General features: G+C 31.7%; 1 protein-coding gene across 1 annotated transcript in view; it reads left to right on the top strand.

Annotated features, from left to right (window-relative positions):
- LOC114332289 (protein unc-13 homolog C) overlaps positions 1-27,957 on the top strand; it is a 354,800-nt gene that overhangs the window by 300,764 nt on the left and 26,079 nt on the right. Inside the window, exons 9-16 of the mRNA XM_050653285.1 lie at positions 3,188-3,329; positions 6,362-6,488; positions 8,357-8,476; positions 10,763-10,962; positions 18,194-18,344; positions 23,289-23,741; positions 24,831-25,112; positions 26,783-27,004. Of these exons, the coding sequence (XP_050509242.1) occupies positions 3,188-3,329; positions 6,362-6,488; positions 8,357-8,476; positions 10,763-10,962; positions 18,194-18,344; positions 23,289-23,741; positions 24,831-25,112; positions 26,783-27,004 (1,697 nt within the window). The remainder of the gene's footprint in view (positions 1-3,187; positions 3,330-6,361; positions 6,489-8,356; positions 8,477-10,762; positions 10,963-18,193; positions 18,345-23,288; positions 23,742-24,830; positions 25,113-26,782; positions 27,005-27,957) is intronic.

The raw sequence follows: 27,957 nt of genomic DNA, 5'->3' as shown, positions 1-27,957 counted from the left end.
TAGCTACTGATTACGAAGAAGGTTTGTAGCTCTTCGTTTGTTTCGTTTGGAAGGTTAAAAATCACGAATTGGGGTTGTTCACCAGAACTTCATCCCAGTAAAAGTCTTTAGTTCTTCGGATCTAAAACCTTAAATTTTTTTAACTTAATATCGCTACAGCGTCCGTAAGCAAATTATTTGTATAATTCGGAATTGGGAGACAGCTTGTTTTCTTTTCGGTCCAGAGTAGGGTCTTATATAAGTAAGAAGATGCTGGTTACCTCTGAAATGAATTGAAATATAAGCTGTTAGGGCAGTCAATGAGGTTATTTGGCTCCGAATTCCATCCTACTACATCGATTTACTTGATATTTTCGCAGAACGTAGAGAATAGCTCACGAAACAAAGTCTACCCTATGCCGATGTGCGCTTTTATCTTGGGGTTGGTTCCCACCCCTTCTCGGGGGTGAAAAATGTTTTGGTTAAAATAGGCACGGAAGAGGCTAGAGCCTAATTTTAAGCAAAAACTGTTCTATAATTATTTTTTGAAAGCTCAATACTTTTTGAGTTATTCGTGGTTGAAAATTGGCCATTTTCATTGAAAAATGACAACTTTTCGGACGGATTTTAGCGAATACCGTAAAAACTATGCATCTAACAAAAAACTGCATAAAATATTTCTGTAGGTTATAAAAAAACAAAGAGATTCATTCCTTCATAAATCTTCTAGTTAAAATACAAAGGGGGATATGGTAAGTAAGAAGAGTTTGTTTTCTTGCTGCATGCTCAAATCGGTGTATTCAACTTGAAATAACAGAGAAACTGTAGATTTTAGGTGTATAATGACACTAACAACTTTTGTAGTGCTTGAAAAGAGCTTTAAAATGAGCCATACTAAATGTCGATTATATTCAAACTAACCGAGATATTCAGCAAGAAAGTTGATGACTAATGTATTTTAAGAAGAAATGAGAAGTATATTTAACCCCTCATCTATCAGAATTTAAATACATCGTTTTCCTTCTACAATACTTTTATTTAGTGTTATTTCTATGTTCAAAAAGTTGGACTGGATTAAAATGAATGGTTTTTGAAAAAAATTAGATCAAATTATAGAGCGCATTTTTAAATTTTCTTAAAAATCTTCCTTTTCCTCCATGTAACTCGAAAAAGATAAGAGATAAGAAAAAAGATACCACACAAAAATGTAGGGCTTTTTCAGATAAAAATTTCCTTTTTATTTTTTATTACTGTATCATTTTCAAGTTACATGGAGAAAAAGGAAAATTTTTAAGAAAATTTAAAAATGCTCTCTATAATTTGATCTTTTTTTTCAAAAACCATTCATTTTAAACCCGTCCAACTTACTTTTTGAACATAGAAATACTACTATAATAAAAGGTATTGTGGAAGGGAAACGATGCATTTAATTTTGGTGGATGGGGATTAAAATTACTTCAATATAGCTCATTTTAAAGGTCATTTTAAGCACTACAAAAAATATTAGTAGCATTATACACCTAAAATCGACCGTTTCACCTACCATATTTTCACCTACCATATCTTTTTTGTATTATAACTAGAAGATTTATGAAGGCAAGTGTCTCTTTGTTTTTTATAACCTACAAAAATGTTTAATACAGTTTTTTTAGTTAGATGCATAGTTTTTAAGGTATTCGCAAAAAACTGTTCGAAAAGGTATGTTTCAATGAAAATGGCCAATTTTCAACCACGAATATCTCAAAAAGTATTGAGTTTTCAAAAAAAAATTATAGAACAGGTTCTGCTTAGAATTAAGTTCTCTAGCGAATTCCGTGGTAATTTTAACCAAAAAATTTTCCACTCCTAAGAAGGGGTGGAAAAGATAAAAGCACACATCGGCATAGGGTAGACTTTGAATTAGGAGATAAGTAGAGGCTAGGCCCAAAATTTCATTAAAATCCATGCAGTAGGATATAATTCGGAGGTAACATCCTATTCTTGCTGGCATTGACTGGCGTATGTCTTTCATTTTTATTTTCTATTAGTTTTACTGTTGAGTACAGGGAACAAGATTCGTTGAAATTTTTACCTGCAGGAATAGACCGGTAGTGGAATTCAATCTTAGATTTCTCCTCGTCTTTTTCTAATTCATCGGCTTTTCTTAGCAAATTTAGAAATCACGAATTCGGGTTGTTACATGGACCAGAATGTGGTCCCAGTAGAAGCTTTCGGTTCTTCGGATCTAAAATTTCGAACAATTTCTTTTTTCTTTTCTATACTGAGACTAAGATGTACTAAATTTTTGATCAAATGTCTTCCTTTCCTTTGCTTTCCTTTCCTTTCCTTTCCTTTCCTTTTATTTCCTTTCTTTTCCTTTCCTTTTTCCTTTGTCCCTTCTCGTGTAGTGCACATATTTCTATATTTTTCTACAAGCTCTGTTGTAATTTCCTGCTCTGTTGTGTTTAGAGACTTCACGTTCCAAGTACCGATGCGAAGAATATTTCTCGCTGTTGGTATGAGGAGTACCGTTTTAGTCCACCAGTAGGGTACTAGCATGGCTGTAGACTCTTCCTTTATCTGGCCTTAAGGACCGGTGATGATGATTTGGATGGGTAAACTGTTAATGCATTACCGGAATAAAAATAGAGCTCGCTAAGAGCACCGCTCTTAGTGGCGTGATTACGCTTGGATTTGAAATTTATCTTAATCACTATCGACGTTCACTTCATATGTCATCAAAATAGTCAATAAAAATCAAATAGCAAAGATCACAAAGTCAAAATAACGCATCTTTTGCTAGTGTTTATATTCTGGGTATATAAGAAATATGTCCTTTTGTGTTTGGTAACAAAAAATAACTACAAGCGACTACTCTAAGATAGGCTTCTGCATCTGATGCTACAGTACTACGACCTTAGAGTACTTGCTCTATTTTCTTGCCTATCGCCAGCATATCATGCATGATGTATTAAACATTATTTGATGTCGTCTGTAAAGGTGTTGTATATTGAATGTTGTGATGTGTTGCATTATTGTATATACTAATCTTAATGTTGTAAAACTTTATTCGGTTTCTCTCTGTAGACTTACACAAAAAAGTGTACAGCGAGTCAAATATAACTCTATTATCTTCATAAAATATACTAATAATGTTTTATGAAGGAATTGTCTGATTTCTTGATAATTATTTCAGTATTTTATTCTAATTTTCTGTTTTGCGATTTAGTTAAGTCGGCGCAAGGGTTGATTGCCAAAGACAAAAGCGGAACATCGGATCCTTACGTTACGGTCCAGGTGGGAAAAGTGAAGAAACGCACAAGAACCATGCCACAAGAACTGAATCCGGTTTGGGACGAGAAGTTTTATTTGTAAGTATATAACTAAAGACTTTTAGATATAGAAACATTTTCTATTTTATATAATATCTTCTATTTAAAGAAAAACAAATCTTCAAAATGTATGTAAGTGCTTCACCTTAGAACAACTGTACTATATTAGACAAACCTTTTTTGTTGTGTCTGTTATTATGAAAACAAGGTTTGTAAAAAGATCTTCTTTATGGTGAATCCTGCACAACATATCGAGAAACCTGTCATCTTTTACATGTACCTACTAGAGTATTGTTTCATCTACGGTATGCGCCAAAATAAAGAGTACTGAAATTCGGATGCCTCAAATTTGTATGTGTCCTGTGCCGAAACATATTGAGTGGTTTCTGAACGTTGTTATAATGTTTGTCAATATCATGTCAATCTTAGATACTTCAGGATGGTTCTCAGTTTGGCAGAAAAATTTTTTTATAGTGGAGTACTATTTTCGGCCGTACGGAAAAGGTCACGAAAACGGTGCAAGCTTAAAATCAGCAATGGTTTCAGCAGGACGGGATAACCTGTCACATTGCCAGGGAGTCTCTTCGAATACTGGGCTATCATTTTTGGAGCTGCCACTCACCAGAATTAAGGCCACCAGAGGCCTACATATGGGGAATGCAGAAGAGGTCATCGTCTGCGATTTCGGAATTGAGGAAGAGAATTAAAGAGTTTTACGTATCACAGGCACTGGCGGATCTAGAAATTTTCCTTGGAAGGGAAAGCTTGCTTAGGGAGGAATTTTCAATGAAAAATTAACCAGAAGACATAAAAAAGATAAACCTAGATTACATAAGAGACATAAATAATAACTTATAGGCATTAAGTTCCCTTAATTTTTCTAACTAGCGCGTTTATTGGCTTGAATTTGTCTTTTTGTGGTTTCGGTTTCATGTAAGCTAATATATTTTTATGTTTGAACAATTTTTTTCTTTAATTTTGGACCTTGTTAGAGTGGAAAATTCCTCATTTTCCCTCCACCTAAATCCCCAACTGGCTAGAGGAAATCTTTAACATCTGTTTTATTGGGAACGTGCGTCGTAGTGAATGATGTTTGCAAGGCTATATCATGTATTATAGATATATAAATAATCATAAACATTTCAATATTCACTTCATTACTGTTTATTTTGCCGCATACTGTACTTCGTATCAGATTCGATAATTATTTACCATCATAATTTCAACGTGATTTCACGTTGAATTATCAAGTCCACATAATTTATGTAACAAATACAAAGACAATATGGCTGAAGGCATTTTGCATCGAATACGTTCAATAACGGAAAATCGAAAACGTGAACTTTGATCACAGATACACAATGAAGTTTTAATATCTTTGAAGGATTTGTGCATAATGTTGCCCGGCTTTTCATTTTTAAGAGCTTTGTCTGATCTAGTTTTCTGAAATATTCTCCTTTACTTTTTTCTGAATTTCTTTAACCACCACCAGATTTTTCTTTTTTCTCGAACTTGCTCTCCTTGCGGTTTTTCCAAGTATTTCAATAGCAGTATGTCTAATAAAACTGGCCATATTCTAAAACATTATATTAGGACTATTGATTGATATTCCAGCTAATTTCCTGTTGCTGATTTCAGCACATCAACTTCAGCTTCTTTTCTAGGTTCAAAGTCTAGTCCCCCATGTATTGCTCCATATCTTCTCTTGCATTGACTCGCGTGTGCATTATAATCACTTCCTATTATGACTATCTTCTCTAATGAACTATCAGTGTATCTCCTAATTGGTCATATTATTATACCTTTTCACCAATTTTCACCTAAACTGATTTGAGGAGTGTACACACAGAACATTCAACACTTCTTTATCAAGTACAAATTTCACTAATTTTCTATCACCATCATGTCCAGCACGATTTAACCAATACATCACCAATTGAACAAAAGTGCAGTATTACCCCATATCGTTTCGCCAAATTGTATTAGGACCTCCATTTTTACTTCACCTCATTTTTTCTACCATGTTAACACAGAATAGACATACTTTTTTATTTTTTGACATACACTATATTTCATTTTCATATTCCTATCTGATATTTTGGTTTCATTTTGCCTCTTTCTTCTGTGTTTAGCACAAGCAACTTACAATATTGTCACAAATTCTCACAGACTATTACGTAGCAGTCTTTACATTTATACATTATCTTTTCTTGTCATGAAGTAATCTATTTGAGAATGATTTTGTGCTCTTTTTATATGATAACTTTTTTTTTATTTCAAAAAAATGTGTTTACTATTCTCCTCCATTACTTCATGTGCCCTTGGGTTAACCCATATGTGGTTTAAACTCACCTCCTCTTATATTATGAAGAACTAAATTTTAGAGAGACTATAGAGAGATTAGATAAAGAAAGGCTAATTTATTTTCATAATTTTAAGTAAAATAATATCAGTAGTAATTGCACAAGAGCTCTAAAATTATCGAATTTTTCCCGAGTGACACTTTGACAGTTTTAATTTCACGACCCAAAGGGGAGTGAAATTATGTCAAAGTGGCACGAGGGAAACAATTCGATAATAATTTTAGAGATCGAGTGCAATTTGCTGCGATTATTTCATGAATAAAAGTGTTCAAAACCAAAATTTTATTGTAATTTATTTATGTAAGTACAAATTAGTACCATTAAACATACAGTTGGTATAAATATTTGACGGTTGAAAGTCATCACTTTTATAACTTTTAAAACAGTAATTGTCATTAATGTCACTGAATGTATTTTTTCGTAGCAACGAAGGGCATCTGACGTAATATACTTGACGACGGGATATTATCAAAAATTATCACTTTAATTTTTATTTCTATAGCTTTCTATTGGTCAGAATCTCCTATGAATGAAATAATCAGACTTGATTTTCCACTCACTTTATTCGACTAAATTAAAACTGGTATCGATACAGGTGAAACACCACTATAATATCTAACTCTGACCATTTTGTTTTATTTTATGTTATTAAAATTTGTTGAAGTTTATTTGAATAAATCCGTTTATAAAAAATATTTTATTTTTCAGTGAATGTCATAATTCTTCTGACAGAATCAAGGTAAGAGTGTGGGATGAAGACAATGACTTGAAGAGCAAGCTGAGGCAGAAGTTAACAAGGGAGTCTGATGATTTCTTGGGTCAAACTATCATTGAGGTAATAATTTTCGTGTTTTATAAACAAAAGTGTTTTAATTCAATAGTGTTTTTAAAAACATTTTCGGACTAGAATCCAAAACAACAGCATGTAATTTTAATTTTAAAACGAAAAGTAATTTTTAAATGAAACTATGGTTTGTTTTTTAACCAAGAGGAGTGATTCAAATTTACCGCGCTCTATTGCTTGTTTGTAATTGGTCTAACCGCAGGCAAGTTTACTCCACTGTTATAAAATTTTGACACTAATGACATTTATCAAATTTTGACACTAGTGACATTTCATAGGTTAATTAAGGTATATCGGCTATTTTCGTGTTTTCTGTGTTATTCCTTTAATTTTTAGATTGTTAGTCTGCTTTCATATAAAAAGCTGTTGTTTTTGGAACTCTTTAGCGACATATTAATATAATATAATATTTATGGATTACCGTTGAGGCCGGCTAGATCAACCAAAAAAGAAGATTTATTTGGTTATTATTCTAGTGACTTTCTTGGGTGTGAATATGTCTTTTTAGTTTACTCCTCCTGGTTAAAAAATAAAATATAGATACCTATAACATATTTATTTACTAAATTCCACGAATTTCTTTAAAAACAATTTTAGCATTCTGGTTTTATCGATATCATACAGAAAAACTGTTTACTAATGTGTCATGCCTACAAACTACTCATATCACGATTATTGGTGCTAAATACCTTCTTTTCGACTGAACTGATAGCAGTAACTAATCAGAACATTTATAAATAATAGGTAGTAGTAGTAAAAGAAAACCTCCTCTTTTGCAGGTAACTAATTAAAATAGTAATACAGTACAGTAGGTGGATCAAATAAACACATTTTTGTAGTACCGCCTATATTTTTGGATCAGCAGGAAAAATAAATCGATTTTTAGATAGCACCTAGAGACTAGCAACTTTTTGCATTATGTTCAGGATGACGTCAGAAAAAAATAATACGTACATAAATATTTATACTAATAAACTCTACAATAGAAAAATGGAATAGAAAATTACATTTCTGTCACAGAAAATATCTAAATAATATACCTACAAACTAGTGAATAAGACAATAATTTATAAAATTGTTAATGTTTCCAAATGCTTTGCGACCCCTGTTTTTCAGTTTTTCCCTTATAAAAACTAGACATACAAGCAGTATGATAATATGCTTTTACTGCGACTAAATCAGGCTCTTTTCACAAAAGCTGAAATATCTTAATGAATATGCTGCAATATATTATTATCTCCTGTGTCGTTATTTTGAACAGATCGAATTTTTCTTTTGAAATATTACCGAAAAACCTACTGGAGCATATTTATTTATTTCTTTTTCTTCACTTTCTCTTTTATGAACTACGAAATGTAGCTATTGCAGCCTCATAATTGTATTGACTTTGACAAGTTCGATGAATAAAAGCTGATGTTAAAGTCTCAAATTTTTGTACTTACTCATTGTTCATTATTTTCTTGCTAGACTTCACTAAACGATTGAAAACTGCAGATCATCCATACTGATAATCTAATGTGAAAAGACAAAAACCAAATTAATAATGCCTTACTTTACAGCTTATCTATTTATATATTTAAAAATTTTTTGCGCAAAATAAACGAGTAGCTATTACGTATATCTCGAATACTGGTACATGGTTTTTGCAGCTGCTATGAAATAATCAACAGGGAGTAAGGCCCAGACTATCCTAACCCCGTCCCCACTTATATTACAGTAAAATAAGCTAAAATCCCAGTGGTTTCCTGTATACCTGTATGCCATAGTGTATAAAAAACATTTATTTTGACTGGACTATAAATGTCTTTGTTCTATTCGCAGGTATGTATTGATTTACTTTATTATTGTCTCTTTTCTAGGTACGCACATTATCAGGTGAAATGGACGTCTGGTACAACTTAGAGAAGCGGACTGACAAGTCAGCAGTATCTGGTGCTATTCGGCTTCACATATCGGTAGAGATTAAGGGAGAAGAAAAGGTAGATATAATCATTTTAAACATTATCTAATTCAATGTACATGTACCTTTTTGTATTAGTTCTTCATTAATTAGTTTTATTGTAATATTCGTCACGAGACTGTCACTAGACACAATTTTTATTAAAACAATCGGAAAGACCATGCGATGAATGATCCTCATTTGTTTGTTGGATCGTATTGAATTCCTGCTTCCCTAATTATTTTACATCAAAAGACATTAGAAACTATTTGTAGAGGATTGAAATCTGTATTAAAAACGACTGTTAAAATTATTCTACGAATTAAACATAATCCGAAATTTTGTAAAAATGTAATACATTTTTCAGTTTTTCAGCCCAAAGCTAGGCCACACACACTGCAATAGTGTGTCACAATGAAGTTATTATTTTCACATTTTTGAACTGACAATATGTTTATTTTATCATTTATTGTTTAAAAAGAATACAGTTGATAAGATACCCTCAGTTGCGGAGAAAGTATTAATAATAAAGATTTTTGAAGTTATACTTCTTTACGCGCGATATGACGGTGAATTTTAATAGGATTAAAACCTTTGATCCCGGCGCAGTCGCATTACAACTTTGTTCTGATTGGATGTTCAAATGACATGACAAAAATTATCCAATATGGCAGCTGTGGCACAGCTGTGGGACTGTGGTTTGGTTATGTATGGTTGTTGCGTTTTAAAATTTGTAGGAAGAGAAACAACAAACAAAAAGTTAGTTAATGGTTATACTGCCTTTTTAAATAGTTTTCATATTATATTTTTGGACTTATTAACATAGAAGAGATGATTGTTGCATGCCAATGTGAAAGCTCATCAAACTGTGACTAGTATGAGTGCCACAAAATTACTGATAAAAAACCTATTAGCTCGAAGGCGTAGAGAACTGTGGATAACAACAATCAACCGGGACGATCTACGATCTCGCTTATTCAAAGCTAAAGAATCTTACACTGGTAAGTGTTTTAAAAATAGTTGATCAAATTTTGTTATGATATTTAAACATAGCCACTTTGCACGATGCAAGTGATTGCGAAATTTATTAGTCGTTATAGGGGCTCTGATTGGGTGTTGAAACGATCTGTCAATAATAAATAATTGTTCAATATGAAGGTAAACAAATGTATAATATATTAGTTTTTTTATTATATTAGTTTTGTTTCTGTCCTCGCATTGTTGCGAGAACAGAAACAAAAAAGTTTATAATTGTAGTGGTTTTTAAATAGTTTTTAAAGAAACAGGTACGTAATAATTGTAAATGTATCATAGGTAGCTACCTATTTTTGAACCTACCAAAATACATAGTATGTAATACTTTTATTTACATAATTTGATTACCATCAAAATTTCTATCAATATTCACCTAATATATTGTTTTCTTACTCTATGTTTTGTTGTATTTTTTCAATTCTAAATCATTTCAATTCAAAATCAATATAATTTGATTTACATAATTCAAAAATGTCAAAAGTTTAATCCGTTTAGTTAGTCGATCTTCGCACATAATGACACACTTTCTCCGTGGCGAAGCGTTTAATGCGAGTGAACTCCAATACAACGCCAATACCAGCCGCGCTGGTAAGTTGGTTCGAATCCCAATAGAAACTTTTATTTTTTTATTTTTTTTATACATTTTATGATTGTAAGTATATTTATTATATAATTTTATTTTCAGAAAATACGTATTTAGTTAAAAAATTTTCCGACAATTAATGTTCAGAAATCATTTGTGGCATTTTTAATGTGTTTGTGTGTACTTTATTTTTTTATTATTTTAATTTTTGGCACTGTTTTAATAAAAATGTTTGAGAATAGTAAGTATACATTAGTTTAATATTTAAATAAAATATAAGTACAAAGTATGTTAATTTCGTTTATAATCATATAATCATATAATAGAAGTATAACTTCTTACGTGCGTACAAAGTACACACACATTATTTTTTTTATTTAGTCAATGGTGTGAGCACTGTCAGTTAAATAGTAACGTGTGGCCTAACTTTTACACACATATACCTACTGTGGCAAATGTGTTGTTTTTCAAAATTTTGGAATGCGTTTAAATCGTAGAACAATTTTAACTTTTGATTTTAATACAGATTTCAATCCTCTACAAATATTCTCTTACGACTTGATGTAAAATAATTAAGGAAGCAGGAATTCAACAGTTTAGAATTTTACATAGAGTTTCCTATGGCCCGTTTTACCATTCACCACCCGGTATAACCGGGTGGTTACATAAACCGGGTTTTTGTACATATAGTTGTTATTTGTATTGTAGGTGGCGCCTTATCATGTTCAATACACCTGCCTTCACGAAAATCTTTTTCACTATTTATGCGAGATGAACAGTGGCGTAGTAACTCTACCGGAAGCGAAAGGGGACGAGTCTTGGAAAGTTTATTTCCACGATGCGGCTGAGGAGATCGTGGACGAGTTTGCTATGAGATACGGGATTGAGTCGATTTATCAAGCCATGACGTAAGTGTAATATGTCTCTATAGAATATACGGTATATCTTAAGTCGAAATTATATAAAATATTAATCTTATTATATACTTCCCCAAAATAACTTCGGTTACTTCCCCTACCAATGTAAAGTAGCTAAAAGCTAAAGTTCTAAAACCGGGAAAATCTCAAGAATAAACTATTACCAATCAACCTACTGCCAATCACGTCTAAAGTGTTCGAAAAACTAATAGTCAAAAAACTCGAACCCTGGATCAAAAATGTAATTCCATATAACGTATTCAGTCTCGTCACTCAACAATCCAACAAAACAGAGTAGTAAACCATATAAATGACGATTTTTTCGATTTTTTGCACCCTATTCAAAAGATAAATAGTTTACACAAAATTTAGTTTTTTAGAACATTAAAAAGCCTTCAAAATGCTGATTTTTTAAATTTAAAAAATTAATTTGTTGCTACGCAACCTGCAAAATCAGTGAAAGTCGTTATTTGTTATTAACTTTTACTAAAACTACCTTAGAACTTTAGTGTTCCACCCAAACTTGTGTATTGGTGTACTTAATAAACCTTCAAAATTTGAGACCGATCCATTAATTAGTTTAAGAGTTATTCTAATTATTTATCCCAGAGACCTTTATTTTGCAATAACATAAGACAGAAAATAATAAAGATAGGGCAATTCTGCGTATGCCAAATAAAAGTAGAAAATTGATGCTATCAAAGTGTACTAAAAAATGAAAAAAAATTATCTAATATAGTCAAAAATCCTAATACCAAATTTGTAAAATTTTGTAGTTTAATTATAAACATTTAGAATAACTTTAAAAATATTGTCCGTAGAAAAAATCATTTTACATATTAAAAAATCTAGTATTTTACACGAATTTTTAAAAATGTAGTTCAACTGGTAACTAGTCGTGGAAAGTGAAGGGGGGCTGGGAGCCGACAAATGCACGAGTTCAAAAACTAAAAAAGGCAACTTAAAACTACTATCATTTTCTATATCTCGGGATCTACTGAATATATTTTAATCGTTCTTTTTTTAATTTTATATGTAATTTTTCTGTACATTACAAATATGCAATTTGTCTAGACATTTATTAATTAATAAACAGTCTAATTTGTTTAAACAATTTTTGAAAAAATAATTTTCCCAAACATCCATGATTTTAATCATTCTATCGTTATTAATCATAGAAAAAGTTAAGGTATACCTACTTTAATAAATAAATTATCTTCAATAAATTATTATCCAATAAAAATCATTTTATTAAAGTGTACTTTAACTTTTTCTAGGATGTTGTTCTGAAGCTATTTAAATATATTTAAATATTTAAAAAACAAAAAAAAAAGGAAGTCAATCTTTGAACACACTCAGTGATCAAAAGATACAAAGTTGGTTCACCGACCAATCGTAACAAAATCAAACAAATGAAATAGAGAATGTGGAAAAATCCCCTTACGAATAACTCACACATCCACCATTTCGGGCTGGGAAAAATTTTCTGAATAGAATCAAAGATCCAAACACCAGTTCTCAGAAATGTGTTTCGCCCTCTTCAACCTCCCTGGGCTCATCGGTAAAGATGAGAGGTTGAATATCTTTAGACACATTCCATCAAAAAACAACATCCGAGACATAGACATAACAGGAGCGTATATCTACGCATCATCTGACAATGATACTATGATTTTACATACATTTTCTATGATCATTAATGATACTATGATTAAAAAAATAGATTTTTGTAAAAAAAAATATTTTTTTAAGAATTGTTTAAACAAATTACTCGGTGGATTTGTAGGTTCTCCCTAGTAATCGTTTGAACTACATTTTTTAAAAATCTTAGAGAGTGCTGTGAAAGTGCAACGTTTGTGCAAATTTTTTAAGAAAAAATACAAATCCTATTCTTTAAAATGACATTAATGAGATTCCTTAATTATTATAAACAATATAGCTGTGAATTAAAAAAATATATGGCTAACTTTGTCCCAAATGAACCCAGCCTAAATTTTTTTATTTGACAATTCGTGTTAAAATACTATCTTTTCGAATATATAAAATGATTTTTTCTGCAGACAACATTTTTAAAGTTATTCTAAATGTTTATAAACTACAAAATTTAAAAAATTTGGCATTAGGATTTTTGACTATATTAAATATTTTTTATCTTTTTTAATACATTTTGATACTGTCACTCTTCTACTTTCCTTTGGCATACTCAGAATTGCCCTACCTTCATCATTTTCTGTCTTATCTTATTGCAAAATAAAGGTCTCTGGGATAAACAAATAGAATAACTCTTAAACTAATTAATGGATCGGTCTCAAATTTTGAAGATTTGTTAATTACGCCAAGACCCAACTTTGGGTGGAACATTAAAGTTCTAAGGTAGTTTTAGTAAAAGTTATTAACAAATCGTCGGTCGAGTGTTATAATGTTCTATCAGCACTTTTGGTGAAAATCGGGATATGTACAGAATTTGCTTAAGGGATGTCATATTGTTCTATTAAAATCGACTCCTGCATAAATATTTTATCGTATCTTTAGATTTAGACAATATTAAATTGTTCTAAATGACAAATTTAAAAATAGCTTAATATTATAATGTTCTATCAGATGCGACCAATAGCAATCCGGTATTTCTGCTGTTAGAACATTATAATTTTGAGATTCGAATAAGGAATATTTTGAAATTTCGTTGAATGTGCAAAAGTTCCACGATTTGTATCCAGAATTGTGTACTGAAAGAAATCTAGTAAAGCAGTTGAGATATTCTTCTCCCAGAATACATTATATTGAGCTGAAATACCAGCATGATAGACATGGACCCTTCACTGAAGTTTCAATTCTATTCAAGCCTGCAGTACGAAAAACAAACAGATTTTGTCTAACCACCACTTCAATATCTTTACCATCGATAAAATCTTGTGATCAACCCAGGGAAATGCTCTTACTACCTTTAGATAAACTACTGCATTTAAAAAAAACTTTTTAAGTTTTTGTCACCTGTGGACTCCCAGTTCATATAACCTTTTTTTAAGCAATATCAATGATTCAAAAGTTTTTGCAGCGCAATTATCCAAACAAAAGAAAGGTCGTTTAACTAATGACAATTTAGACAATGAAATACCCTCAACATAAAAATGCAACTCTTCCGACATTTCAAAGCAATAGTAAATTTAGCCAAATTCTCGTAAAAAATTATTAAGAAACTTGTGTTTTTTGATTACTTTGAATTTTTTCCTTAATTTATAAGTTTATTAGAATATTAAGTACACGACACGATGTTGTTAGAACAATTTCGTTACATTTTTGTAAAAGTTGATGTTTCCATAAGATCATAATGTTCTATCAACATTTTATAATTTTTTTCAAAACACTTTTTGTTTGTTAAATAAATACTAAATAAATAAAATGTTATAAATAACTCTTTATTATTTCATTATACATATAAAAATTAAAAATTTCTATAACCAAAGCGCCTCAAAATGAAAATACAGTGAACATTTTTTTAAATTGCTTTTCGTGCCAAACTGTAAAATATGCTAATACAACATTATAACACTCGACCGACGAAATAACGATTTTCACTTATTTTGCAGTTTGCGTAGCAAAAAATAAACTTTTTAAATTTCAAAAATCGGAATTTTGAAGCGTTTTCAATGTTCTAAAAAACTTAATTTTGTAATTTCATGTCAACTATTTAGCTTTTGAATGGAGTGCAAAAAATCGCAAAAATCGCGATTTTTGCACTAAATTGTTTGCAAAAAACGGACGCGAACTCTAGGCGGGAAACAGGTAGGTTTTCTTCCTATAGGTCTACAATAACTAAAAAAGTAGTCCCTATCAAACTAGTCCCCTACTACAAAAAGTAGTAATCCATCTGGATCTTTGAATGTCCCGAGAAAATCCTTATTACTCTGGAATATAATGTTCATCGACGTTTCGGGACGTTAGGCAGGCATTTGGCAAGGTGTGGCATGAAGGTCTCATACACAAGCTAAAAAGGACATTACCACTCAGCTTTTATATTGTTTTATAGCCATATTTTTCAAGTATGTTTTTATCAATATCAAGATGTAACTACCAAACTTTATACTATAAAAGCTGGTTACCATAGGGTACTGTGCCGAAACCTATTCATTTATTCATGATACATTGACCATACGAAGAAGAACTTGCCTCCCTGTAAATTTAAATAATCATCAATTACTTTCAGCCAACGAGGTAAAATATCTTGGTAGTAAATATGGTAGATGATGTCACCAAAAAAGTAGCACTGCATACATTGCATCATGAAAACCTAGAAGATCATGAAAACCAGTTCGGACTTAACTTCCTAGACAATAATTCTCAAAAACAACGTAGGTTAAAGAGATTCAAACCATTGGACATACCATTTAGAGTAAACTTGTAAACTAATTAGTTAGTAGTTATAACATGTATATGTAGTCTGGGCTGATTATCAGAGAATAGGCCATTTTTGGGAAAAGTTATTTACCAGCAATTTTATTGCTGGAATCCAATCTTATTATTGTAAGTATTAATAATATAGGTATGCAAAGTCCGCAGATAGTGTGCTACTTTTTTTATAAACAAAATGGCGCCCGAAAATCGTGGTTTTTTCAATTTTTGCTCTATAACTCCAAAGATTTTAACTTTACACCAAAAACACCCAAATAAAAATTCACCGCAATTAAATTCTGCATAGAGACGTGTTTTTTCCGATTTACTTTGACGAAAACTTTCCCCGGAAAAAGCGGGTTTTTCCAACAAGATCTTTAATTTTCAATTAAACTTTTAGATAAGTAATTGTTAATCAATAATTAAATAACTTGGTAAAGTAAAAGCCCTTTTTATATAGATTATAATTCCAGAAGCCGATGGAAATTACATGAACAGTTTAGCAACAATTGAATTGTTAGTTAAAAATTTACGGTCGCTATAATAACGACAATAATTATGATGCATAAGAACAACTATGATTTTTTCATAAAAAGACACTATACCTATCTAATATACTTTACAGAATTGAAATTGGCTATTTAAGCCGCTTCAGGAATATTTTAAAATTATAAATATTTTTTTGGCTTATAAACAAATAGAATATCTCGGGAAATATTAAACTGAATTAAATTGTAAAAACGGTATTCGAAAAACAGCGGCAGGACGCTTCTTAACAAAAAACGTTTTTTATGATAAGTAGTTCCTGAGATACAACCGGCCAAAGTTGACCGGAATTTACGGCAAAGATATAAACAATAGGATCATAATTTTCAAACCATCACCTTTTTATTTTTGTCCTCTTTCTCCACACCAATTTTCATATCTTTAAAATACTCATAACATATATTATTATAATAAAAACTATCGATAATACGTGTGAAAATTGCCAAAAATAGCAAAATTCCAATCAAAAATTAGGTTGGAGAAAATGTAACCCTCAAAGTTCAAAATCGGTATACGTTAAAAAAATGCATTTTCTCGGCTTCCCATGGAGCAATTTCCTTTATTCTTTTTTTGTTCCCAAGTAACTCGAGTAGAGCCATCGAACTAACGCATTATTAAATATCAGACTTGCTTGTGTTTTGTTATAATAAATTAATTTATTTATTATAACACAAAATTTTAATTTGTTTAAATAAAAATTGTTTAAATAATTATACAGCTTTCAAATGAGAATATTTATGTTTTTAACTTTAAAAGGTACACTTGCAGTAAGTTTATCTAAAAAAAACCTACAACTGGAAAAAATATGTAGTTTTCTGTTCTTGTAAATAAATTAATCTATTATAACAAAACAAAAGCAAGTTTGACATTTAATAATACGTCAATTCGATGGCTCTACTCGAGTTATTATGGAATAAAAAAAGAATGAAGGAAATTGCTCCATGGGAAGCCGAGAAAATGCATTTGTTTTACGTATACCGATTTTGAACTTTGAGGGTTACACTTTCTCCAACCTAATTTTTGATGAAATTTTGCTATTTTTGGCAATTTTCACACGTATTATCGATAGTTTTTATTACAATAATATATGTTTTGAGTATTTTAAAGATATGAAAATTAGTGTGGAGAAAGAGGACAAAAATAAAAAGGTGATGGTTTAAAAATTATGATCCTATTGTTTATATCTTTGCCGTAAATTCCGGTCAACTTTCACTGGTTGTATCTCAGGAACTACTCATCACAATTAAACGTTTTTTCTTTTAAAAGAAACATCCTGCCGCTGTTTTTCGAAAACCGTTTTCATGATTTAATTTAGTTTAATATTTCCTGAGATATTCTATTTGTTTATAAGCCAAAAAATTGTTTATAATTTTAAAATATTTCTGAGGCCGCTTAAACAGTCCAAATTCAATTCTGTAAAGTACATTAGATAGGTATAGTGTCTTTTTATGAAAAAATCATAGTTATTTTTATTCATCATAATTATTGTCGTTATTATAGCGACCGTAAATTTTTAATTAACAATTCAATTGTTGCTAAACTGTTCATTCAATTTCCATTGGCTTCTGGAAGTATAATCTATACAAAAAGGGCTTTTACATTGCTAAGTTATTTAATTATTGATTAACGTTTACTTATCTAAAATTTTAGTTTAAAATTAAAGATTTTGTTGGAAAAACCCGCTTTTTCCGGGGAAAGTTTTCGTTGAAGTGAATCGGGAAAAACACGTTTCTATGTATAATTTAATTGCGGTGAATTTTTATTTGGGTGTTTTTGGTGTAAAGTAAAAAAAATAAAAATCAACATAATACCTGAAAGAGAAACAGAAATATACATGCAACAAAATAAATAATCAGATAGATATGAGGAAATAAAAATAAGTAAATATTTGAGTTAAAAATTATATTGTGATGTTCAGAGTATATATTTGTAAAACAAGTAACAAAAAACAATGATTAAAGGTGATCTTTGGAGTTATAGAGCAAAAATTTAAAAAAACACGATTTTCGGGCGCCATTTTGTTTATAAAAAAAGTAGCACACTATCTGCGGACTTTGCATACCTATATTATTAATATATATAATCATAAGATTCGATTCCAGCAATAAAATTGCTGGTAAATAACTTTTCCTTGTATTTTGCTAATTAGCCCAGAGTAATGTATCTATTTCCTAAAATTATTATTGATAATCAATAGATTGCAAAATATTTTTAAATTACATAAAAAACGATATACGGTATTCAAACATTACTACTTCCTAAAATGATGTATATTATTTATTTTCAGTCATTTTCACTGCCTTTCAACAAAATATCTATGCCCGGGAGTACCCGCCGTTATGAGTACTCTACTAGCAAATATCAATGCTTATTACGCACACACAACAGCATTATCAGCTGTTTCGGCCAGTGATCGATTTGCTGCTTCCAACTTTGGCGTAAGTACCTATATCTATTTTAGTGGAGTCACTGAAGGTGAATATGAGCTATTACCTCCGATTTCGTTCAACCTCCATCGATTTGCATGAAAATTGGTGAGTGATTAGAGGATATCTCAAGGAACAAAGGTGGCATGGTGCCAACTTGCGCTTTTACCCTGGGGGTGGATGCCACCCCTTCTCAAGGGTGAAAATTATTTTATTAAAAATAACCCCATAATTCATTAGAGGGACAAATTTCAAGCAAAATTTGTTATATAAAGTTATTAAAATAAATCAAAACTTTTTGAGTTATTAAAGATCAAAGATTTTAATTTTTCTTGGGAAAATTGCATGTTTTTAACCAATTTTTCATCAATAAATCAAAAAGTGTAAGTTTTTACCAAAAAGTTTTTTTTTTTTTTATTTAGAAAGTATAGCCGCATCCACCTTAATGGTGATTAGCGGCGGCTACAGAATACAAAGGTAAATTCTATAAAATATTCGTATGGATTTCAGAAATGTTACAATATTGTCCATTGAGTAATTAGTGCCCAATAAATTACTTATACATTAGGTATGTCCACTTGCACAAAACACGAATCTTAATGTAAGCTTTTATATCACTCGCGGTATTTCGGCACTCATCTTTTCTATATTAGCACATACGGCAATTTCACTCGCGCACTGGTTGGATTTTTCGTTGCCTGTAATGCCAATGTGGAATGGTATCTATAAAAATCTAGTTCGTCTAGCGTTTTCTTGAGCCTGCATCAGTTCGAATTTATGTGTTTCTCAATAGGATATTGCGGATAGATCTGTTTAAGGGTTTGAAGAGCGCTTAATGAATCACTAAGTTAACTGAATCAGAAATGCCATTAGAATTCATATGCATGATAGCTTTGAGCACTGCATAGAGCTTAGCAGATAAAACCGCAATAGAAAATTCAGAAATAAGTGTTTGAAAGGTTGGTAGTCGATGGAAAAATTTATCTATATTCTACTCCAGTAGCTTAGTGAATTTTATTATATGAAAATGTAAGTTTACTGGCTAACCTGAGATGACTCGCCCTCGGATTCAGAGAGCTCGTTACCCAAGTGTCGTAGGATTTTCTTGTTGAGAGTGTTGATAAAGCGTTTGAATGATCTGTTTTTCAATTGTGTAGAAACTTCAGTTAACATATGGTGTAATTGCATTAGGTCGGGAGTAAAATCTTGAATAATGATATCAATAGGATTTTTCGCGCCAGTAATATTGCTAATAAGAAGGTTCAGTTGGTCATAATTGAGGACAAAAGGGGTCGAACGATTTTGGATAAAATTTTTGACAGGTTCAAGGTTATATGATTTTGATGATTTCGATGTTACATGCTCCTCGTCGCTTTTAATCTTCTTGGCTTTAGGTTTAGATGTAGGTACAGTAAAGGGTTTTTCTGTATGACTTGTTTCTGGAGAAGTGAGAACCTCGCTGATACTACGTTTTGACTGAAGGTCGACATTAATGGGTATGGAGGTGTCCATGGTGCTATCTTCTTGACTTTCTTCTATATTAGGATTGTTTAGATTATTTGCTGAGCTTTCTTCGATAGGAATTTGTTCGTGAGATAGAATTGTAGCTGTAGGTTGAGGCATAGTTTCGGGTAAGGTAGAAGAGATCGGTTGACTGTTATTTGAATTTGCTAGTGATTCCATTTTATCGGGACAGTTTGTGGCGATGTGTCCAGCCTTTTTGCAGGTATAACAGGCCATAGTTTCTAAGGAAAATTCGATATGTTGTATTATCGAAGTCTAAAAGGAATGAGTCGGGTAAGGAGATATTGTGAGGACTAACGTAAATTTGTCTTCTGAAGCTCAAAATATGATTGTATTCAGGAAGATTAGAATTGATTTTTAGGAAGGTGACTGGGGAGAGAAGATTAAGTCCTATTTTTTGTAAATAATCAGTTAACAAACTGTGTGGTATACTGGGACATACGTTTGACAAAACAATACGTTCGGCTGGAGAAATCAGTCTTCTAGCTTGTACAATATTATTCTCGATTTTTATTTGTCCGTGCTTTTGCATAAATTCGTTCACCAGTTGTTTGCTTGAAAGGTACACACATATCCGATTGTTCGACAATCGAGACGAAAAGATAATGTTTTTTGGTTGAATTAGATTGCCCAACGGAATTAAGTAATCTTGCAGCTTCGTATTTTCTAAGGCGCTGAAGACAATCGCTTGCAGTTTCGACGGAAAAGAAGAAGAAGTTACTAATGAATAGGTTTTATTGGTATTTGTCTGCGGTTGTTGTACATGTTGCGAGTCAGAGAGACTCTGAATGTTAGGTTCCATTTTTAAATTTAATACGAGACATGTGTTCAAAACTAATACGGACCTGACCAGTAATTAAGCATGTAATTAAACCAGTAACAAAACTGGAATAAATTGTAGCTTATATCGTACCTTATCGATGTTATTAAATAAGAATTAGCCAAAACTGGTTTACCACGTTATGTTAAACAAAAATAATACGATGGATGCACTTACTGGTATCTAATAAACTTGTCACTGAACTATTTATAAATAAACTATTACTTTTTCTCTACCAAAAAGTTATTATTATCAAAATTGAAGCTAATAAAAAACGAAATAAAGTCTTTACTACAATAACCTTTTAATGTTAACTAAAACTGAGTTATAGGTAATTGAATGTATATTTTTTTTCGGCGAGTAAAAAACTCTAAGTATTCAAGCTGAAATAACGGGAAATTGATGCATTTTATAACATAAACTTATTAAACATTTGTCAAATTACTTAAAAATATCTATTAAATCAGCCCTCGAACATGTTCGTAGCGTTAAAATTTATGCTGCAAATTTTGTTTTTAATTTATCTTTTAAAATATTTCCAAAAAATGTTATTGTTTTTTTTAATAACTCCGTTCGTGTTTACGATATCAGGTTCATCTAAAAACTTTTTCAAAGCTAATCATAAGTGCTATTTAAGCACGTTGAAACTAATATTTTAAACCTCTAAGTTTTTTAAAAATAAAAGGTTAAATAACCCCGGTTGAATGGCTCCCACCGCAAAATTTAAAATTCAAACGTTTCTAACTGAATAGAAATATTAAAACAGGTAAAGTATTTGGCACAGAAAAAACTAAAATTTGATTATATAAAGTTTTTTACGTATATTGAGTATTTTTGGAGTTATTATCAAAAGAATATGAGAATTACAATAATTTTAAAAATTATGATTTTTTTCAATTATATCTTTTTTTCAAAAATATGCATTCTAAACCGGTCAAAATTATCGAAAACATTACTTATGCTAATATAAAGAAATTTTTGTAAGGATTACTATAAATTTTAATTTTTGTGGAAATGGTGTATGTTTTATTTTTCACTTTTTCCTAAAAAATTCGAAACGGTTCTTTTATTTTCATTATAACTTGCTTAATTTTGACGCTATTACTTTGTTCTGAAGCTCATTTGATAAGTATTCCGAAGTACTTTGGCAAATGTTTTGAAGGAATATTCTATACATTGCATCGTTTTCCCGTTATTTAAGCTTGAATACTTAAATTTGAGTACTCGTCGAAAAAAATACCCATTCAATTACCAATAACTCACTTTGAGCAAACATTAGTTTAGTTCTTTATGTGAGGAATGCATTTAATTTTTTATTATCTTCAATTTCAGTAATAATAACTTTTTTGTAAAAGCTTATAGTTTTTGAATTATACGTGAAAAACCGATTTAAAACATGCATTTTTTTACGAAAAAATAAAATTTTTGGTCTTTAATAACTCAAAAAGTGTTGATTTATTTTAATAACTTTATATAACAAATTTTGCTTATAATTTGTCCCTATATCGACTTATGGTATTATTTTTAATAAAATAATTTTCATCCGCGAGAAAGGGTGGCATCCACCCCCAGGGTAAAAGCGCAAGTTGGCATCATGTCACCTTTGTTCCTTGAGGTATCGTCTATAATTACTCACCAATTTTCATGAAAATCGATGGAGGTTCAACGAAATCGGAGGTGAAAACCTTTAGTGACTGCACTATTTTGGGTTGTAAAGATTTCAAATTTGATGTTTGAAACGTTGCCAGATTTACTATTTTTCTGATATCATTAGTCACTTTGGTTATCTAAATACAATACCGTGTTTATTCTATATTTATTGAAAGATGCACTTCAGTATTAAATGTTCTGCTAAAAAAGGCCCTATTAACTGAGTACCCACTATACCATTAATTTAGTTTTTGTTATATTTGAGTATGGTTTTCATGTACCCAGTGTAGATTTTGCCTCCCTGCAATACTTTAAATTTTGGCGATTTACATTACAACACAGTGTAAATATTACTTCGTCAGAAAAACATGTATGTTTAAAAAAAAACCAGGAAAAACACGACTTCTGGTAAACCGATTCTTCCAATTCAAGACCTCGATCTTATACATCAAAAAAAAGAACCTATATACCAAATTTGGTTGAAATCTGAAGTCTCGTTCAAAAGTTATCGTGCTATTAGTCACATACGTATAGTCGCCATTTTGAATCGCCGCCATTTTTGTAAAAGGCAAAATCTGAGATGGCCTCCTATCTAAATTTGAACCTTAATATCTGTAGCTATGTATCTGTATGGATCTGTAGCTATATGTGGACCAAATTATATGCTTCTACCATTAAATGCACAATAATTCTTATAACATTTGCATGAATCTGCCGCACTATAGATAAAATATCAAGTTTTATGTACATATGCTTAACCTAGTATTGAAGTGAGGATTCCAGCAATAATACAATATACAGAGCGTTGTATTTAAAAAAAAACCTAAGTGACTAATGATATCAGAAAAATTGTAAATCTGACAACATTATAACCAGTAATTCATCAGTTAGATGGATGAAAGTGTATTAAATTTAGTAAAAATAAATTAATAACAGATCTTTGTTTTCGTTTTCTCTTATAGAAAGAAAAGTTCGTCAAACTGTTGGATCAGCTGCACAACTCGTTGCGTATAGACCTCTCGATGTACAGAAATAACTTCCCAGCATCAAGCGCCGACAAACTGAAAGATTTAAAATCGACCGTAGATCTCTTGACCAGCATTACATTCTTCCGAATGAAGGTCCAGGAGCTGGCTTGCCCGCCAAGAGCTTCAACAGTTGTCAAAGACTGCGTGAAAGCGTGCCTGCGGTCTACGTATCAGTTCCTTTTCGAGAATACTTACGAGCTTTACAATAGGGAGTTTCAAGCGGATCCGAACGAGCCGAAGAGAGATCCAGATGATCATGGACCGAGGCTGGACAGCGTCGATTTTTGGCATAAGTTGATAGCGTTGATTGTGTCGGTTATAGAAGAGGACAAAAATAGCTATGGACCTGTGCTGAATCAGTTTCCGCAAGAACTTAATATTGGACAGGTGAATTTCTTATATTTTTACCATTTACTCCTCTTGTATTTATATTTGCCAATTTGCTGGACGTTCGAGTTTGTTTTCTAGAAATAAGTTTTAAGAGTAATGTATAGAAATTAGCGAATTGCCACATCAAGTCGCATCTTATAGACATATATCCCTTTATTTCTGAACTTAGTCTCCTTTTAGCTCTATAAACTTAACCCCGCGAGGCTGTACTGTCTGAAAAATACGTTGTCTGGAAAGTAATCCTCCGTGACGGTGATGAACTCCTCATTCAACTAAAATTTATTTCTGCCCAGCGAGTAACATTTTCAAGTTTGGAAACAAAAAGAAGTCGCACAGGAACAAACCTGGAGAATACGGTGGATGGGACGGCAGTTCGTAGTGCAATTCGAACAATTTAGCCATGGCCACGGCAGAGGTATGAGTCAATGCGTTGTCATGGTGGAAGAGAACTTCTTTCATGCTCAATTCGGGAAGTTTTTTCTACAATTTGGCGTCGAATCGGTCCAATAATGCGGCATAGTGAAGTCCTGTGACTGTTTTGCCCTCTTCCAGCAAGTTAAGATTGATGTCACCTTGTGAATTCCAGAAAATGGTGGCTATAACCTTTCCGGCCAATTGGACAGTCTTTGTCTGACGTCACCCAGCAAGTTCGCATGGGGACATCCACTGCATCGACTGTTCTTTGGTCTCTGGTGTGTACCAGAGGAACCGTGTTTCTTCGACTGTTAGGAAACAACGTGGAATCTCAGACGATACTCTGAAGTGGTCTCATGGAGTGAGCGAATGCGGCCTCCATCGCGCTTGCAGCTTTCCTATGTCCAAAATATCGTACATTATCTCGCCCACCAATCGGCGGTCTGCCAATACGACATCGTGGATTTTTTTAACGTTATCCTCTAAAAACAAAACTACGAGTCCGATTTGGCTAAGATTTTAACATAGGCCGTATAACAAGAATATTTTATACAATAAATTTCTCTTGCGATTGTAGCGTCGTCGGGCGGAGGGGCTAACTATTTATCCGACCACCGACGAAAAAAAATTTTTCTATTGTATATTTCTTTTACACATTTTAATTTTTTGCAGCTTTCTGCAGCTACGATGTGGAGCTTATTCGCCGTAGACATGAAGTACGCTTTAGAAGAACACGAGCAACATCGCTTGTGTAAGTCGTCTGCGTACATGAATCTACATTTCAAAGTGAAGTGGTTGTACTCCAACTACGTGAAGGACGTACCCCCCTACAAGGGTGCGGTACCGGAATACCCGGCGTGGTTCGAACCCTTCGTGATGCAGTGGCTGAATGAAAACGACGACGTATCACTTGAGTATTTACATGGTGCCTTTAATAGAGACAAGAAAGATTGCGTAAGTTTTTCTATACAACTTTAGATATATTCTCTCCTTTAATAATAAAGTGGCACAACTAAAAAAAAATTGCCGAAAACGCAAAAAAACTTGTTAATAGTTACGGTTATCTCTGTACTAAACTGATGTGTATTAGCATGAAATCAATAGAGGGCACTAGTCGTTTACGACTAAAAATAAAAATTTAAGAATTTTGAGTTGTGCCACTTTATTATTAACGGAAGTTTTACTTTCTAAATTTTAAATAAATCGGTTTTTGTAGTACGTAAAACCGATAATGTCATACATTTTTTATGATCTTTACCGTCCTAAAATTTTCATTTGCTTTGCTGTATTTATAACGGGATCTATCAGATCTAAAACTCGTTTGTATACAACACCGCACACGACGCCAAGACTGTGCACCTGCAACTCGACAGTTGCTTCCTAAAACTTTTAAAGTACGTGTTTTATATTATTGATCGAAATTTATTGTTTTGACAATAGGAAAAAATGGCTGGATCTGGTGGTCGTTTAGAAACAGTGGAAATAAGAGGACGCATCGAAATAAGTATAATATTAAGTGAAAATTCAAAGGTTATCAGTTTACTACAGAAAACAGTTTTAAATTATCCCGTTAATCGGCAAAAAAGAGATACTACTAAACATAAAAAAACAGGTAGTATAGGGGTATATTCACCCCCAAAATAGTCGTTTCTTCTAATATTTTATGAATTCGACTATAATGACTAAAATATAAAAACAAATTAATATTTTAAATGTTTATTTGTTTTAAGTTTCACTAATTGAATCCCGTTGGAAATAAAAAAAAATTAAAATGCATCTTTTGGATGACTCTGCAATCGTGAAAAACACTTAGGGCCGGTACTTTCTGTCCCGATTAAACCCCGGTTAGCTAACGGCTAAAACGGACAAAAAGTACCGGCCTTAAAAGTGCAAAAAAATGAAAAGAAATTTTTTGTATATCTCAAAAACTTCTTAACATTGTATAAAATAATTATAACCATAAACATAATCATTTTTTCCACCTACCTCTACCGAAAGTATACTTTTCCGGACCTGATTGTAGGGACCAAATTGTACTTTTCCTCCCTAGGGAGGAAAAGTAAAAGTGACGTCATGGTATTTCATTCATGATATATAACTTATTGACGCCCTGTACAATATCTATTTTCTATTACGTAAGTGTCTATACATTTTAACGTTTATTTATAAAACACCCTGTATTTTGCAGAATTTTAAAAAACAGATTTTTTGATTTAACAATGTTTACATTAATAATTTGACTTATATTTGACGGTTGGCAGTTATATTGTACCTACTTGTTAGTTTTAGTTTTAATAAATTTTGTTGGTTAGTTACATAAATAAAGTAAAAATGAAAAAATGACTTGTTATTAATTTGAGGAAGGTGGAAAAACCATATGTATAACATGGGAGTAAAGTGCCTTTTCCTCCCTTGAATGATTACTTCCAGTAAACTTCATTCTCGGGAGGAAAAGTAGCACTTTCCTCCCTTGTTATACAAATATATTACTTTCAAAATATATAAATTGTCTTCAATTTAGAAAGTAGAAAGTAAAGGAGTGCGATATGTAATTTTATTGGTTGTGCTATTTCGTTTATGAAACTCAGTTTTAAAACTAAATACTAAAACACTTTTTTTTGTAGTTCCAGAAAAGCAGTGAGCATGCGTTGTTCTCTAATTCCGTGGTTGACGTATTCACGCAACTAACGCAATGTTTCGACGTGGTGTCCAAACTGGAATGTCCGGATCCGGAGATTTGGAAGAGGTATATGAAGAGGTTTGCCAAAACTATAGTAAAAGTGCTAATTGCGTACGCTGATATTGTGAAGAAAGAGTTCCCCGAACATCTAAAGGAAGAACGGATAGTAAGTCGGTTTTTATTTAAATATAATATTGATAGACACAAGGAGAAGATGTGGTCTATAGCAGATCTGTCCTTTCTAAAGTCGATCTATTTATCAATTTACTTGTATTACCATTATCAATCTATCTATCTAATCAGCCTTAAACGCCCATTTCTGGGCATAGGCCTCCCTTTTTAATCTCCATTGGTCCCTATTCTACATCCAGTCCTTTCCTGTCGTTATCTTAAAGTCGTCCGTCAATTTCATCTGTGCTCTTCCTCTTTTTCTTTTCTGCTCCCTTGGTCGCCAATGTCGAATTCGCTTATTCCAGCTTTCATCTTTTGCCGCAGAGTGTGGCCGCGAAGTTCCATTTAAGTTTTGCAACCTGTCTTGATATACAGAGTCGGTATTTTCTTATCGATGGTATGCGAATTTAATAAGAGCAACAAAGAGGTGTGGGACGGTCGAACGTGGCGGAACTGGGAAGGGTCACCAAAAAATTTCGGGTCGTAGGTAATGGCTTTGTCAGACAGTGTTGCCAAAGTTGGAAATTATCAAAAGAAAATATTAAAATAGAAAAAATAATATATTTAACTTTTTGTAAACAGATATAATAAACATATTATTTAAAAGAAAAAAAACTTAAGTAAAAAAATATTGTTTTCGCCAATTTTAAGAAATGTGAAAACGTTGAATTATATTTCAACGTTTATTTTTTTATTAGTTTTTTCTTTTAAATAATTTGGTTAGTATCTACACTATTTGTTAACAAACATTAATAAAATATGTTTTCTACTTTATCTACTTTATTATTAATATAATATCTTGCGGTTACGTGGAAGAGCGCTTCTTAGCTGGTGTTTCTAGGAACATCATCTAAGAGCGAACGTCGCCTTTTGCTTTATTATAATTATTACTGTTTATCTAGTTTGTATTTTTTTTGAAAAAAAAGCAATAAAGTCATTATTATTATT

Source organism: Diabrotica virgifera, chromosome 6 (genome assembly GCF_917563875.1).
Source record: "Diabrotica virgifera virgifera chromosome 6, PGI_DIABVI_V3a".
Classification (NCBI taxonomy): Eukaryota; Metazoa; Arthropoda; class Insecta; order Coleoptera; family Chrysomelidae; genus Diabrotica; species Diabrotica virgifera.
The sequence above is the reverse complement of the archived record's forward strand: the minus strand, read 5'-3'. Positions and strand labels throughout refer to the sequence as shown.